The sequence below is a fragment of the Vespula pensylvanica genome, chromosome 15 (genome assembly GCF_014466175.1).
Source record: "Vespula pensylvanica isolate Volc-1 chromosome 15, ASM1446617v1, whole genome shotgun sequence".
Lineage (NCBI taxonomy): Eukaryota > Metazoa > Arthropoda > Insecta > Hymenoptera > Vespidae > Vespula > Vespula pensylvanica.
The window spans coordinates 4,727,796-4,743,876 of record NC_057699.1 but is presented as its reverse complement, the minus strand read 5'-3'; the positions used below and the strand labels follow the sequence as shown (position 1 = coordinate 4,743,876).

Below are 16,081 nucleotides of genomic sequence, written 5' to 3'. Positions count from 1 at the left end.
AGCCGGATGGGGTACGGTTTTTTTTTAGATTGATAGAATTTTACATAATACGGTACATTACGTAATATGGAGAGTCTTTGGAAAATGCACGTACGCAATTAAGATCATTACGTGACGATGATTCCGATCGAATCGTGCGACATTTGAAATAGCATCGTATCAAACTGCTTCATAAAGTACTTCGGTACTTGTAAAGTACTAGGAACTGCGTATCTAACATATATACGTATAGGTAAGACACGGGGTACTCGCTTAATCTCCTCGAACTATTCTCGACTAGTTACTTTTATCCGATACGTTACCACGATGCACTCTCGTCGACTATTCGAAACGGTATTACCCGAAGCGACTTATCTTTAATAGTATTAGATGGAAGACACGGGGACGATAGGTTGAACTTCGTTTATCATAGCATAGTCGGTAAGTGCGCGTTGAGCAAAATGATTTTTAAATTCGATCGTACGATAAAATCGATCGTGTACGAACGGTTAAGGCAAGGAGTGTAACGAAGGAACGAATTTTTTTTTTTTTTTCCAAGTAAAAGTACTCGAGGAGTCTTTGTCATCTAGATCGTTACGCGAAACGAAAGTAAGTACACCTATTTTTATGCCTCTCCGGGAAGTTTCGCCGAGAGTACCTATACTTGTATATAAGTAGGTACTGAAATACGAGTACCTTCGAGCAACACTGGGGTTAGGATACCGTCGTACCTATTTACAGCGAGTTTGCACTCATTCGTCTTACCTTTCAGAGTTGTCACTCGCAAAGACGCAACTCGGATGCACATTCTATTTGATAATGATAAATCTTCGATCCAAGTCTTTTAGGATGGGGGAAGAACTCGTAAGTTTTCGTAACTTGTTTTCGAACGGAGAACCAAGCCCGAGGCACTCTTTCGGTACGCGAGCGCTCACCAAACGAACGATTATAACGAAAAAGACGTACGTAGGTGGTACCTATTTAGAATTCCCTTGGTTATTTACGCGTAAAGAGAGTATCGTTCTTTTTCCCTTCTTCTTCTTCTTCTTCTTCTTCTTCTTCTTCTTCTTCTTCTTCTTCTTCCTCTTTCGTAACGATCCGTTCAACGTAAGATATTAACGTCAAATCGAAATAGCGCGACAGCAAGATGCGGGATGTTACGAGGAGATTTTTCTCCGAAATACTTTAAGCGTCATAAGGATCGCGACGAAGCGATACAAGTAGTATTTAAAAATATAATCTTTTTTTGGTCCTTGCGCCCCTTCTGTTCTACATAGGTTTTCTATTCGCGCGTTTAAGGTACGTTGCATTTCTCTTCCGCAACATTCTCAAACGCGTTCCCAAATCGGTTTCGTCGGAAGCGTAGACCTTCCGTCGCACACCAACACGCGCACCGAACTCGTTCGGTGAGTAAAGAATTAGCAAAGTATACGTTCGATATATCGATCAACGTCCTGTCTATTTACACGACGCGCGTTTCGATCGGTTCCTCGAGAGAACGAACGCGTCGACCCGTCGTTACTTACCATCTAGCGGAATTACCATCTAGCGAAACATAAAAATTCCTAGTCGAATGACTTCAAAGAGGACGACTACGCTCGCGCAAAATCGGGTAGTATCTATGTAATGTCAACGTTCGTCGTTAATTTATTTATCCCTGCGAAACGCTTTCGTACGTCGCTGCGTCCTCTTGTTTTCCCTTCGTCCTACTTGGACGCTCGATCGTTCCGTTCTTTTTCTCCGATCTCTTCGACGATTTCGTTCAGGTACACAAGCGGTGATTAGATCGGTAATCGCATGGATTTAAAAGCGAGACGTCCCTTTGACTCGCTTGGCACGGCGATTGCGCTACACTTAACGAAGCTGTACTTGGGATATATTTTATTATCGCTCATTAAGACGTCGTCGTCCGATTAGACGAGTGTTACTCTGTATCTCTTCGAGCGAAAGGAAACGTACTAGGGTTTCTCGATCTTCTCGCGAAATCCGATCGCGAGAATCTCAAAGAAACGCACGCGTCTCGACGTTCCTCTTGGCCCTCTCTTTGGCCAATAGGCGCCAGTGGTACGGCCGTGCCGTATAAAGGGCAAGCTTACAGTCCGCTAGACTAGACCAATACGGCCTCGTCCGTTTTCGTTTCCGAGACGAGCTCGAAGGTGGGCGTAGAAAGGTCGGTAGGAGTCGGTACGGCCAATGGGGCCAAACGAATCGTTTTCTTCGCTTCCTTGTACGATCGCGTTCGAATTTTGGCACGGTGCACCGACGGCGACGATTCCAGACGTAAGATCGCGCAAGAGCCGTCCTCGGTACGTTTGCCGCGAAACACGGACTCGGTCGACTTGCTCTGTTCGCAAGCGATCGAGAGGCTCTTTAGGTCGATCGCGGATACGGAGTTGTAGACGGGAGACGAGTCGTTCCGGATCGGATCGGTCCCCGAGGAAAAGTCGGCCGTGTCGTTTTCCTCGAAGGACGTGAAAACGTCCGAGTCGGGCGCCGAGGGTGCGTCGAAAAAGGATTCGCGTAACGAGGAGGTCAGTGGTTCGGGACACATGAACGGATCCAAGGACGTCGGATCGTTCAAGTCGCTGCCGCTGTTGCACGTTTGAAAGTCGTTCACCGAGTAAGAAGACGAGGGAACGGCTTGGCGCTCGTTGACGCGCGACAAAATTTCTTGGCTCTTCGACGATTCCGACCACTTCGAGTCGGACGGCCGTCTCGAGTCGAATCTCGTCGAGTCGTGCTCGCCGAATATCGGCTCGGCCAATTTATCGTCCCTCGATCTTCCCAAACATTTTCCCAGAATAGCTTCGAGCGATCGTTTCGGTTCTCTCGTAGTCGTTTCCGGTCGTATCTCGTTTGCGTCTGGCGGCGCCTCCTTGCCCGAGAGATCGGTCGGTTCGAGAGGCTCGCTAAAGTCCTCGACGTGGAACGATACCGACGGCAACGTGGGATCCGAATGTCTTACGGGACTCTTTCGATTTCGACTCGACTCGAGTTCGCCGTTGTTCCACGTCGTGAGGCCGACGTTGAAACCCTCGAGGTGCTCCTCTCGCGACGTTGACAAAGGAGCCGGCTCCAAAGGACTGGGCGGTTCCGAGTGTATAATCGGAATCGTTAATCCCTCGGCGAGCTTCGAACTTCGGAAGAACGTGCGGCTTGGCTCGATTCGACTTACCGATTCCGAGTGTATCATTCGTTGTATCGTTATTCCCCGAGCTTGCGAGGATCGACGGGACGACGGGTCGGTTTCGAGTCTGTTCTTCTTCGACAGGTTCTCCGGGGCCGCGCGGCCTTGTTTCGGCCCGAAACACGCCAGACTGGGCAGCTTCTTGCCGACGAGGTTTATGCTCTTCGTGGATAACCTACGCTTCGGATTATCCAGGAGGCCGCGCTTCGCCGAGTTTTCGGCCATGGATAGGGACGAGTAGCTGTGAATACGTACGTCCGTGTTGCTGGCAAGATCGAATCGTGCCCGCGCTCGGGCTCGCGAATAAACGTTTCTCGTCGTTCGGTCCTCGGTTCGACGCCGATCCGAGAACTGGGGGACGGTGGAGGGTCGTACGTCGAATCCGTCGTCGCTTAAATTCTGCACGGAGTATCTGTGAACGAGCTTCGAACCGTCGTTCTCGTTAGCGGCGAACACTCTCGAGTTGACATCGGACGCGTTTCCGCTGGCCGTCCTTATGTTCGGATAGGACATCGACGATAGATTCGAATTTCCTCGCTCGTCCGTATTCGCCTCCTTCGCCGTCGCGTCGACGTCGAGCGCCCCGTCGACGTCCTTCGATCGGCACTCGACGACGGGACTGTTCGCGTTCAACGCCGAGTCGGACATGGCGTTGAACCGAAGAAATTTTCTGTTAGAGCCGCAGTCGGAATTTAAATTCTGATAGGATATGAACTTGGGCTCGGACCATTTCTTCGAAAAGTTCTTGCTCAGCAGTCTCTTGCGGTTTAGACGTCTCAGGTGTCTTATCTTGCCGAACGTCGGATCGAGCAGGTACTTGAGATTTTTGATCTTATCGATGTTGTGATTCGAGTCTATGACGTGATTCCGATCTATTATATATTTCGGATCCAACATTTTCCTTAGGTCCTCGATGTCCTCCCCGACTATCTCGTTCGGATAATATTTCGAGGACGAGCTACGATCGGCCTCGTTTCTCTCCGGCGAAATGTCCGCCTGCCTTCCGGACGCGTCCAAGCAACGTTTGCTCGAGCAAAGGGTGTTGCTGCTCCGTCGCTTAGCCGCGAAGCAATTTTCGACGCGTTGTCTCCTAACGTCGTTGCCGTTGTTCACCTCGGCCAATTCGAGATTGGTATTCGAGACGCGCCTCGCGGGCGAGCATCCGCCGTATCGGCTAGGCGTAACGCCGAACAAAGCGACCAAGTCCTCCGCTATTTTTCCGGCCGCTATTCGCATCTCACCGTGATGAAAGGCATAAATCCAAGGATTCGCTCCGCTGTGAGAGAGAATCGGCAGACCCAACCACACGACCGCCCATTCCGAAAGGAAATTGGTGTCGTAGAAGATGTCGAGCAGCATACAGGTCTGAAACGGGACGAAATACGAGATTCGGGACGAGATCGTATTTGCATATTTCTCTTTAGATACGACGTTCTTTCGCTCGTCAAACGCGTATCATCGTTCGGATATCGTTCGGAGCGAGCGAGTCGATCGTTCCTGACGCGCGAGGACTCCCGTTTCCTTCCTCTCTTTTTCTTTTTCCTTCCTTTTTTGTTCGTTTTGCTTCGGATCGGCCATTAAGGGTGGAAAAAAATTTCGGTTCGTAGGAAGGATTCCGAAGGGGAGGAAGAGGAGAACGGAGAAAAAAAAGAAAAAAAAAAAAACTCGTTCGATCCGAGAAAGGACGATAAAAAAATTCCAAAATGTAATCGTTTCGAAGTACGTCGGAAATATCGTATGGAAATTCGCTGCATAAAGCGTCGCGCCTTCCTTTCTCGAGGTCGTATAGAAAAAGATCTAACGAGACGTAACGTCGTTTCTCCGGCATATCGGGGGAGTAGCTAACTTCGTTTCGATGGCTGCGCTCCTAAGAGATGCGCGTCTATCGCGCATGGATCTTTTTTACGGTCGTTGACGGAGATCGGATCAGAGATTTTAGACGGCTGTTGCTACGGCGGATATAGCGCGGCGATCGTCGCACGATTTGTAGCACGTTCTTATACTTTACGGAAGCGCGACACGTTAAGCGCAGTATATACGACGATAGATAGAACCCTGTGCTCGAGACGGATCGGTTTCTAGCACTTTTAAGGTACGAAAAGAGAGAAGGTATATTTACTCACTTGAAACGGAAGCCAAAGGATGAAAAAGGCTCCGACCGTTACGGCCAACGTTTGACCGTAGCGAGGCAAAGCCATGGTTTGCGTTTGATGCCGGAACGATAGTTCTACCGTGTAAATGGCACGTGCATGAGCGCGTGCCACCAGGTAGACGTACACGTAGCAACCAAGAAGTACGAGAGCGCTCGGCGCCCAAACTGCTACGACCAGGAAGACTCTTACAGGCGGCAAGACGGCTGCTCCGAACCTACAACCTCCGCTATGACGTAAAGTGAATTAATCTCTCTCTCTCCGAACCCCCATCCCCTCCTCCTCCTTCCTTCCCTCCCACGTAAATTCTCTACTACTACAACTAGATATCGTAGGTGGTAGTAAATCTTATTCGACGTTGCTTTTAAGAGACTCGACGATTATCGCGAATAACAATACCTATGCGTTTCGGCCAGACCCGTGATTCGAGCGTAGATCAAAGGCGAGAGTCCAACGCAGATCGCGTAGATCCAAAAAACGGCGATATACTTTTCGATGCTGCTGTGAGTGATGATGTTCTTATATCTCAATGGCTGTGCCAACGACGTTAAACGATCTACCGCTATTGCCACCGTAACTAGCACGCTCACGCTGCAAAGTGCGATCACGATGCAATACGGAAGGATGCACAGCGTCGACGTACCGTTTTCTGGCAGACCAGAGAGTTCTAGCTGCATACCAAACGGCATGAACACTCCGACCTTTGTCAAAAGCAAATATCGATTAGGTATCGGGTTCGCATTCGTTACATGCTGGACGAGATAGCGGCTTCGATCGTCGATGAAATTCTATTTTCATGGAAACGTTACCGAAGAACGGGCTGGGTATCATTAAAAAAGTTACAGAAGCCATATTTTCTCGAAATCTCGTTAAATCCGATGCTTGAGGATCGAATAAACGCGAGAGCGTTTGATCGAACTTTGACTCGTGAAAGGCACGCACGATCCCGAGTATACCCGCGTATCCCGATACGCGTGGCGGCTCGACCGAGCGGTACTCGAATTCATCGATTGTTACTCCGCCGAGCGTTAGCGAAATCGTTTCTATTCGAGCTCCATAAGATTCGCTCGTTGACGTCATAGCTCGTCGACGATGGATCGGCCAATGTATAGATAATTTAAGGAACGGTTTGTCTCTAAGTACCTCGTCCGAATTGAAAAGTCTTTCTATTTGAACATATTGCATTGCGTTATATCGCACCTATCCTCATCGACGATCGATGCCCTGAAAATGAAGGAGAAAATCAATCTCGGGCTCACCCCAAAATCACTAACGGCCAAGGACACGAGAAGGTAGTTCGAGGCCGTTCTAAGTCTCTTGTACCTATAAAAGGCTGCTAAAATGATGGAATTTCCCGTGACGGTTATCGGCGAGAGGATGCAAACTATCGAGACGGCGAGTACCACCGAGATCGGACTGACGTCCAGTCTGGTATCGATCCTGGTCACCGTCGGTACGAGAGCGGTCGTCGATTCATCGGCAACGGTGCTAGCCAGCGACTCCGTAGCGATCGCTGACATTGTCGCTCCTTCGAGACGGTCGCTCCTCTTTACGTGTGTGCGCGTCCCTTCTTTTCTCGCCCACGCGTCTTTCAAGTCAAGTTGGCTTCGTAAACGTGTCTTCCGTATGACGCCATGCCGTCGCCAGCGAAAACGTCGGAATCGATGAAACCTGAAAGTTACTCCACCCGGACGTACTCTTCGCACGATCCATGATTTTTTTTCTCCCTGGTGTCAACGAACGACGTTCGCCGCTGAAAGCAGAGTGGATAGGCGCTTGTCAGAAAGGAAAAAGTCCGTTTACCAAATCGACCCGTTTAAGAGTTCAATACGTTATCGCTAATAATTTATCCTCGACCTCTCTCGCCGAAGGGTACATTTCTTCGATACATTTCGCCAAGATTCTCGCTTGGTAATTTTGACATCATTGGTTAAATCGAATATAATCGATTTCAACCTTGAATTTTCTTGCCAACTCTCTTCGGTACAACGGTCACGCGGTGATATTGCAAATGATTCGTGCAACTCCGAGAAAAATCTTTCTCTTTTTCTTCAAAGATCTTCTCGCAAACATTCTTCGCGTTGTTCCTTTCTTTTTCGCTTAAGGATACCTATGAACGCGTCGTATAATTATTTTTCACGTTTAAGAGGAAAAACTTTCATCGACGGACGATCGCGTCTCTTTTTCTCCATTCGACTTCGATAGTTTTCTGAATAATCAGTTCGGTATCGATGAGTTGCCGTCGTAGAACGTAGTTAGTACCTACTTTAATTTTAGAAAATGTTTCTCGTCATTGTGGAAACTTTTAAACGATTATAACGTCCTACAAACTTCGAGAAACGAGAAAAGTTCGATCGAATTTCTCGGCGAACATTATAAATTACTTAATATCTAGTTGTCTAATATCGATGACTCGTCGATGATGCGCCTCTTAAGAATCGACAGTTTGACGTTTAATAACTGCTCGAAAATAACCGGAGAAATGTCTTTCGGCAGCGGTACGCAGCAAGTACGTTGAGAAATGCGATTGTTATTCTGAAACTTTGGATAAATAGATCGTATATTCCGTTTAAATGAGAAAAATGGATCAGAAATTGAAAATAGAGAATAACTCGATTATTTTGAAATCATTTCTTGAGGAAAGACTTTAAATTTGATCTTTTCGTTGCAAGTCGAGACGCGACGGTCCATAGGGGAGTTCTAAGAAAAATGTAATATCGGTGAATCATTATTAGGGCGAAAAATCGGAAAACGAAGTTTTCTTCGCTGCGAGTTTTGTTTAATCTCTGGATAATAATCGGATCGTACTTATGGATAAACTTGAACGAACCAACTTTTTCAACTGCATTCTGTTTGTGTTTTTTGTTTTTATCGAATAGTTGATATATATCGATTGAAACGTCTTGTTCGTACGGCGAAGTAGTTTAACAATGCTTCAAATCGATCGACAGATTTGTCAGGCATGTTCTATCGGGACGTGAAATCGAATTGGAATCCTTATCGTGAAATATGGAGATACCTTTGACGCGGGGATATATTTTTCTGACGACGTGTCAATAAATTGCGACGTATCGAGCGAATAGAAAAAAGAAAAAAGAGGGTGGGAGAATGGCAAAGCGCGAAACGTGAAATTCATATTCTAGCGCGCTAACGAGTAGTCGATACTCTTTCTCTCTTTCGTCTCGAGCGTCTGACAAGCGATCGTCGACCGACCGACTGTCTATAAATAAATGCACGATGAAATAAATTTGAAAGACGGCGTTCCGATCGGAGTCTCTTTTTAATAAAGTAATAAAGTTTAACTTATTTGTTAAGGTCAGAATCCAGAACGCGAAACGTTAATTAATCCTGCCTTTCGTAGATATCGATCCTTGTGGAATTTCCTAAGGAATTCCCGTTTCGGCATCGTTGACCTAAAATGGTCGGATGTTTCGTCTCGGTGTTTCGTAGAACTAACCGGATACGTACGCAGTATATCTCGTGACGGACTCTTCCTCGTTGTTACGGAAGAAAGAAAAGAGGCCTGAGAGTGCTTTATAAACTTCGTAATAAGAAAATGAGCCGCGCGTCGTCGACTCGTTGACTCTCTCCTATTCCCATTGTGCCGAGTACTTGGGTAAATCGAAAGAATTCCCTCGTTTAAGATTCCCCTAAGAATAGTTAGTAGTTGTAACGCGAGAATGAAAGAGCAACGTGGGCACGCGTGTTACTCGATAGCACAAACGCGACAAATACGTTCCCTCTTTGCAGATGCGGGACAATGCTTTTTTTCTAGGTCGATGGAGATAGCCCGCATCGGCGCGGCGGTACCTTGAGGGTATATTTAAGGGTTCTCTCGCGTGCGTTGAACCTTTCCGCTACGCAAAATATTGATTTCGCTTCAAGGTACAACGTTACGTCGCTCTCTTTATCTCCGTTGCTTCGTTACGTATTTAAAAATAACCATCGAACGGATCGCATCCTTAAACGAAAAATCTTTCCAAATCTTTGATGATGATATTATTTATGAATAATTACGAATTGTATTCTCTCTCGTGCGCTATCGTTAAATTTTACTTACGATCGCTCGATTATCAAGAATCGAGCGCTTATCTATAGCAAGGAAGGGACCCGAATCTTGATGGACAAAAATGAGTTCGAAGGTCCGAAAAATTGTTGGCGACTTGCCTCGGTCGCTTTGACCCTGCACTTGTACTCGACACCGTCTCGTCTCTGGCTCCGACTTTGACGCGTCGTCTACGCCGGTCACGGTCAACTCCTGCCTTTTCCCACGCGCCGTTGATTTCGCGATGAAGAAGCTTCGAACGGCGCTTTTAACTTTGCCAAGTCTGCCGATACTATTTCTCCTAGATTTTTCTTATTGAAATGGCCTCGCGGTAACGGAATAAATGTCTGTTATTTCTTTACAGTTCTTACGCTTCTATACAAAGTATCCGATAGAAAGTGTTTCTTTTACTTTTTCTTTCGCTTCGTCCGTGGGCGTAAAAGCACGAGTGGGAGATCGATCGATTTAATCGTTGCCAGTCATGAGGCGAACGCTAAATTTTCTCATCGCGATATCCATTCGAACTCGATTACCTACTTTGCCGGGATTGAGAAGGGTGTTAAGTTCCGACGCGATGATCGGGATCGATAATCGACGCCTAGTTAACTCCTACTAATTTCCAATTAATACGAGCGCGTGGATATCCTTTGCTCGAGTGGTATCGAACAAAGATTTTTTATCCAATTTTTTTCGTACATCGAGTGATCGACGAAACTCGAAAGAACGTTTATGAATATTATCAATCACGGTCGAGAGCGAATGATTTTGCTTTCGAGTGAAGTACAAGCTCGCACGTATGAGATCGTAGGACGTTCGAGCCTGCGAGGAATGCTAACGATTTGGCCGAGCACCAAATCGCCACGAACATCTGGCTACTTTTTGCGTACAAATATTTTTTTCGCTTCTTTTCTTTTTTTTCTCTCTTTCCAGGACGATGGCAATTGATAAAGTGGTCGCGACGGCTGGCCTTTATTCGTTTCTTGAGTTGGCAGTATAAAGCGTAAATACTCTTAAACTGCGATACTTTCGTCTGTTCTCTCCTAGATCAATACGATTTACATGCTGCGTCGGGGTTGGGTGTGGCGTTTGAATATCGGACGATACAAAAAGAGAGAAAGTCCCGTTCTTTGTCGTTCTGAGAGAACGAATTTAATTTTCTCTTCCCTCACCTAAAACTTCTCTTTGTGCGATGATCGCGATAAAAGGGAGCTAACAAACCCTATAATATTATATTAAACATTCGCCGTCGATCGATCTTGGTTTCACGATACTTTTTTCTCCTTCAACTCGCGCGAATCTCGGAATGGCACGCTGCACGTCGTAAATTTATATTAAATAAAAGTATTGCATTATTAATTACATCCTCGAACTTGCTGAAACTCGCGAAGGGAAGAGAGATTGAGAGAGAGAGAGAGAGAGAGAGAGAGAGAGGGAGAGGGAGAGAGAAAAGAGGAGAAAAACGATCTAAGGGATAATCGTGGCCGTAGGCAACGTGCAAAGCTTACGGACTACGTCCGATTTAGCCCTGACACACATGGTTAACGCATGGCTTACGCAAAAAAGCACAAGTTAAAGCGAAAAGCAGCAGCGAGCATAACGAGCTCTTATAAATAAGCTCGTATAAATCCGAAGCGATATTTGTTTAATTGACCTGGATACACTGGCCGAAATAATATTATTCATTTCTTAAGTGGCGAATGTACATTTAGATGTATTATTGTTCTTCGTACAACGGCGAACATCATTCGAGCATTGAATTCGCATCTACGTGTCTCTACGTACCTAAGTATAAACCTACGTATAAAACGGAGGATGTTTTCTAATCGTTAACGATAGATTATGGAACTTTGAAAATTATTTTTCTCTTTTTCTCTTTTCTCTTCTTTTCCTTTTTTCTTTTCTTTTTTTTTTTTTTTTTTGACGCATCGGTGACATGTAATAGTACTCGTCAAAGGGAATACGAGCGTTGTACGTAGTGAAATTTTACGCGATAGCCGATCGATCGTCGAGTGTTATTACCTAATAACGTTATATCGTTAAACCACGATATTTTGCTTCGTCTTTTCTTTTCTATTTTTCTTCGTAAGGGTATTTACGTTACTCGTAGCAAGAAACACGCGTCGATCCACCTACTTGATTTTTCTCTCGGGGTCGTCACATGTTCAGGGACGATACGTCGAGAGAAAAGATTGCATCGGGGAAGAGTTAAGGGAAAAGAAAGAAACGGAAGGAAACATCGGGGAAAGGTCGGAGAACCTTGAAAAGCACCTGCACTGCGTCTATTTCCTCTACGAAGTTACGTAATCGACATTTCCTTCTCCTCTTTCTCTCTTTATCCTTCTTCTTCAATCCTACTTTTCTCTCAGTCTACCCCGAAATCCTTTTTGAGAGGGAATTACTTGATGCTTGGGCGCAATCCGAAGAAGAATGATTCCATGGAGAAATATTTTAAGCTTTCGAATCCTTTATCTGGATCAACTGCTAGAAATGAGATAAACCGTTCAACAAATTGGATCTTTTCATTATATGCGTGCGTGCGTATGTGTACGTGTGTGTGTATGTATGTATGTATACATGCAAACGAATTTTATTTGTGAATAATAAATGTACGAGGTTTTTAACAAAGCTTTTATTTTTGTTTAATTTTCACAAACTTATCAAAATATTCTCAAGATGATTCACGATGTTTGGTTTCCACTACATATTATGATCGAATCACACGAATGTAAGCGTATAGACGTAGATAGCGTTTCATTCATTGATTCGAACGGTAGTCACTCGGGTAGGTCAATAGAGAGAAGGTGAACTCGTGCACGTGCATTTACGGTTGTGATTTACTAACCACTACTACCTCGTCTTTCTGAGCAATTAATCGTAAATAGGAGAACGCTTTGAAAATATTCCATAGCGAATCGTGCACAGTGGTATCGAGTGCGAGAGAGAGAGAGAGAGAGAGAGAGAGAGAGAAACAGTCATGCGATGCAATAACGAAGAAAGAAAATCTACGAAGAAAAAATAAGATAATGACTATGACCGTTCGTTGACACAAAAGATTGTTTACTACGCGCGTAAAAGCCTAACAATAAGTTTGGAACGTACCAGGAATAGTATTTGGGTTTATAGCAGAGCAATACCCTCTATAACTATTGAACGTTGTCCTCGAGGTTAAATTCTTTCGAGCTTCGCTTATGAAGCGATTTATGAGGACGATTTTATACTTTGTGTGATATACTAGATAGCTCAATGACTGGATTTCGAAACTTTCATATAATAATAATAATAATAATAATAATAATAATAATAATAATAATAATAGTAGTAGTAGTGGTAGTAATAATAATAATAATAACGACAACAACGACAACAATAACAATATAATAATAATAATGATAAAAGTACGATAAAAGTTGTCAACTTTGGATAACTTTTATCGCAACTCGAAGTGTTTTCAATGTTTTTCTTAGAGACCGAGAGAAAAGTAAAATCGAGCTATACCAGCTGGCGCATCATAAAACTTTGAAAGTGTCTCTCTGAAATCGTCGATGCTTCGAATCAAGGAATATCGGTCTCTCCCACATCCTACCAAATGGATTTCTATGGGGATGTGTTTGTCACTAGCGATGCAAGCGTCATGAAACGCGATAAAACATTTCGCGCGGTCTCTCTTTTTAAAATATATCGAAATAAATTTTCTTAAACCAATGATAAAACAAATATTCAATATCTTGTAATGATAAAAAAAGATGATTAAAGGAAAAAACGATCGTGATAAATTTCTTCTATTGACATTTTTTGAATATATTTTATACGATCAAATCGAATGAGACCAGACGATAGATCTTATTAGTCGTAGTTATTTTTCTGAGCATAAAAATTTGTTTACGATATTACGTACTTAAAATAGATGGTATTTTTGCGTCGAAGCGCGGACGATATGGGGAGATGAAATTCAATGTTACTGCCACTGGTTGACCGGAGCTCGCTCCTTGGGGGGTAATACGTAACATGCGTTCATAATTAACGAAGTCACGTTCCTTCGGTTTGGATTAACTATAGATAACGTACGTCTATTCTACATCCTCGAACCTTTCTCTCTCTCCACTCTATCTCTCTGTCTGTTGCTCTATTCTTTCTTCGCTGCGCAGATCGGTGATTTTGTTTATAACGCGGATTAATCGATTCGACAGATCGATTCGGACGTCGTTATAGGGAAAGACATTCGTGATCGCGTCGAGAAAACGTACGTATCTTGCATACGATGCCCGTGTACGGTACGTAACGTAGTATATCGACAACGTAGTAAAACGAAGTCCTCTGTTATCGAGCTTTATCGCGTGCCGTTTATCGTATATTCAACGACAACAAGGTCGCATAAATATTAATTAGAAAGGAGATACACGAGGGTCGAGCTCTCTGGTCGAAGGAGAAAGAGATAGAAACCAACGCGAAGGAAGGATCTTATTGCGATGGGAGTTCGAGTACTCTCTTTTCTCATTGGCAGCGCGCGTATTTATTAGATTTTTTATTTTTACGAAAAGAAAGAGAAAAAAAGATCGACCTTTTCCGTTCCTTTCTTTTTTCTTTTTTTTTTTTTTGATTCTGCTTCGTAAATCTTCGATAAAAGATCTCTGATCCCTACGTAGTTGAGCCAGTCACGAGAGCAATCAACCGAATGATTTACCTCTATTTTTTTCCATCTTCGTACGTGAGGGCAGAAGAGCGTAACCTTCCGTCGAATGGATCGTGCCAGGTCACGCTACAATCCTTGGAAGCTCGAAAACGCGTGCTTTCGCATGTAAACCGAGCCACAGGTATTTGTCTATGCTCTCGTGTATTCACCCTATCGTATTATTTCGAAGGATTTTCGTTTACCTATGTTGGAAACATTCGAAAAGTGGATGGCATCGTCTGTGACGTAACGGCGCGTTACTATGGGGACAATACGACGAAACGAATAACAGGGGGACGTGCGAAGAAATCGGAGAAAAACGCGATTGAAAGTACCGCATCGCACGGAACGATGCGCGCGTGTTCCGCGAATGCAATCGCCCCGTTATCCGTCCTCTATCTCTCTTCTATCTCCGAATAACAATCGTGAGTGCGAGACAAGAAAGAGCGTGCGAGGGATCGCACGAGATCTGTAAATAAGCGTCACCGAATCGCGAGAGTTTTCACGTAGAGCGTAGGCGGGTGTAACGTCTAATGAAAACTGTACAAAACTTGGTACGGAGAGGTAATTGAAAATTACCAAGTCGACGTTAATTCCTTTGGGCGCCAACAATAAATCGATTAAAAGTTTGATGCTTCTTAAGGAGAACCGTCGAAATAAGTAATTTCATGCAAAAATTAATAAAAATCCTTGAACCCATCGCGACATGTCCGACCACGTAATTCGTTCCTCGGAAGAAAGAAACGAAGTAGAAACGATACGCCGTAAGGTTCGTTGATCGGTTCGAAAATCGGTTCGTGCGACTTACCGAAAAGAAAATTGTTCCTCATCGCAATAATCATACACAAAGGCACGATGAATCTAAAATAAATCCCTTCCTTTGTCGTCGAAGAGATGAAATATCAACTCGTGTTGGAATTATCGAACGGTAGTTACATCTATCTGTTAATTCTCGGAATCGAAGTATCAGAGAAACGAAGGACGATAGGAATTGAATCTCTTACGTTGAAAATGAGAAATTTATCGGATAGACCGTTCGAAGAACACACCGGCGTGAGAAAATCTCGATAGGAGGAAGATCGCTGATTCGCGTCGCGACGCCGCGTGTCGACTGAAGGCATCGTTTCGTAGCATAGATGAGAAAGAGAGAGAGAGAGAGAGAGAGAGAGAGAGAGAGAGAGAGAGAGAGAAAGAGGGAGAGGACGGGCGAGCACGGACGAGGAAGGACGAGGAAGGACGAGGACGGACGAGGACAGGGAGTAGAACGACGTCGACGACGAGGGCGTATCGGGGTGCGTCTGGTGAGAGTTCTCTTTGCTGGCGGTAGGGTTGGATGATATCGGGTTAGAGAGGAAGGAAGGGAAGCGTACCGAGCCTGGCGCGAATCCGAAGCCACGTGGTGCGCAATCGTCGAACCGGTCGACGCAAGAGTCGACTCTCTCTCCGGTCCGAATAGCGAGAAAGAACGACTCGTTGCAATCGAGTTGACGGACTATGCAAGAGAGCGAGCCGGTCTTCGATCGATCCGCTTTTACCCTCCTGCTGCTGGCTGCTGCTGCTGCTGCTGCTGCTGCTGCGTGAGGGTGGGAGGGAGAGAAAGAGGAAGAGAGAGAGAAAGAGAGAGAGAGAGAGAGAGAGAGAGAGAGAGTCTGCAGGATATGCGGATAAAAGCGGGTAGGGTGCGCTATCGTGAGATGGAAGGGGTCAAAGAGTGAAGTTCAAGGAAAGGAGAGTAACTCGAAAGAATCCGGAGAAGAATCTCGATCGTAAATCCTGGATCCTGTCCACTGCTATCGATGCTTCCCCTCTTTCTCGTTCGCTCGCTCCCTGTTTCAAGGTCAAGCAGTTGTAAGTCGTGGGAATCGAAGGAAGGGAAGGTCACAGTGGTACGTACTCTCTTTCTCTCTCGTGTCACGCGTCATGCCACGAGAGGAGAACGAGGATATACGCGTATAATCATTGTAATTACGATGGATCGGAGGAGATTTTTGTGTCCGCGTAATGTACGTGTGCGTACGATTTCGTTCGAATAACGATTAAAAATTGTATAG

The 16,081-nt window shown here is 45.0% G+C and overlaps 1 protein-coding gene across 9 annotated transcripts; it reads right to left on the bottom strand.

The window, feature by feature from the left end:
- Nucleotides 1–1,621: 1,621 nt before the first annotated feature.
- Nucleotides 1,622–15,415, bottom strand: LOC122634454. Of its 9 annotated transcripts, none has more exons than XM_043823412.1 (6): nt 15,401–15,415; nt 14,043–14,233; nt 6,576–7,069; nt 5,716–6,017; nt 5,290–5,545; nt 1,622–4,531 (listed from the first exon to the last, which is right to left on the bottom strand). In XM_043823412.1, the coding sequence occupies exons 3-6, from the start codon at nt 6,834–6,836 to the stop codon at nt 2,087–2,089; spliced, it is 3,264 nt and encodes a 1,087-aa protein (XP_043679347.1). In that variant the 5' UTR covers nt 6,837–7,069; nt 14,043–14,233; nt 15,401–15,415; the 3' UTR covers nt 1,622–2,086. The 9 variants fall into 9 exon arrangements, with proteins under 9 accessions (XP_043679347.1, XP_043679346.1, XP_043679345.1 ...); XM_043823411.1 differs by lacking the exon at nt 15,401–15,415 and adding an exon at nt 14,839–15,195 and having other exon boundaries at nt 14,043–14,290; XM_043823410.1 differs by lacking the exon at nt 15,401–15,415 and adding an exon at nt 14,839–15,195.
- Nucleotides 15,416–16,081: the final 666 nt, after the last annotated feature.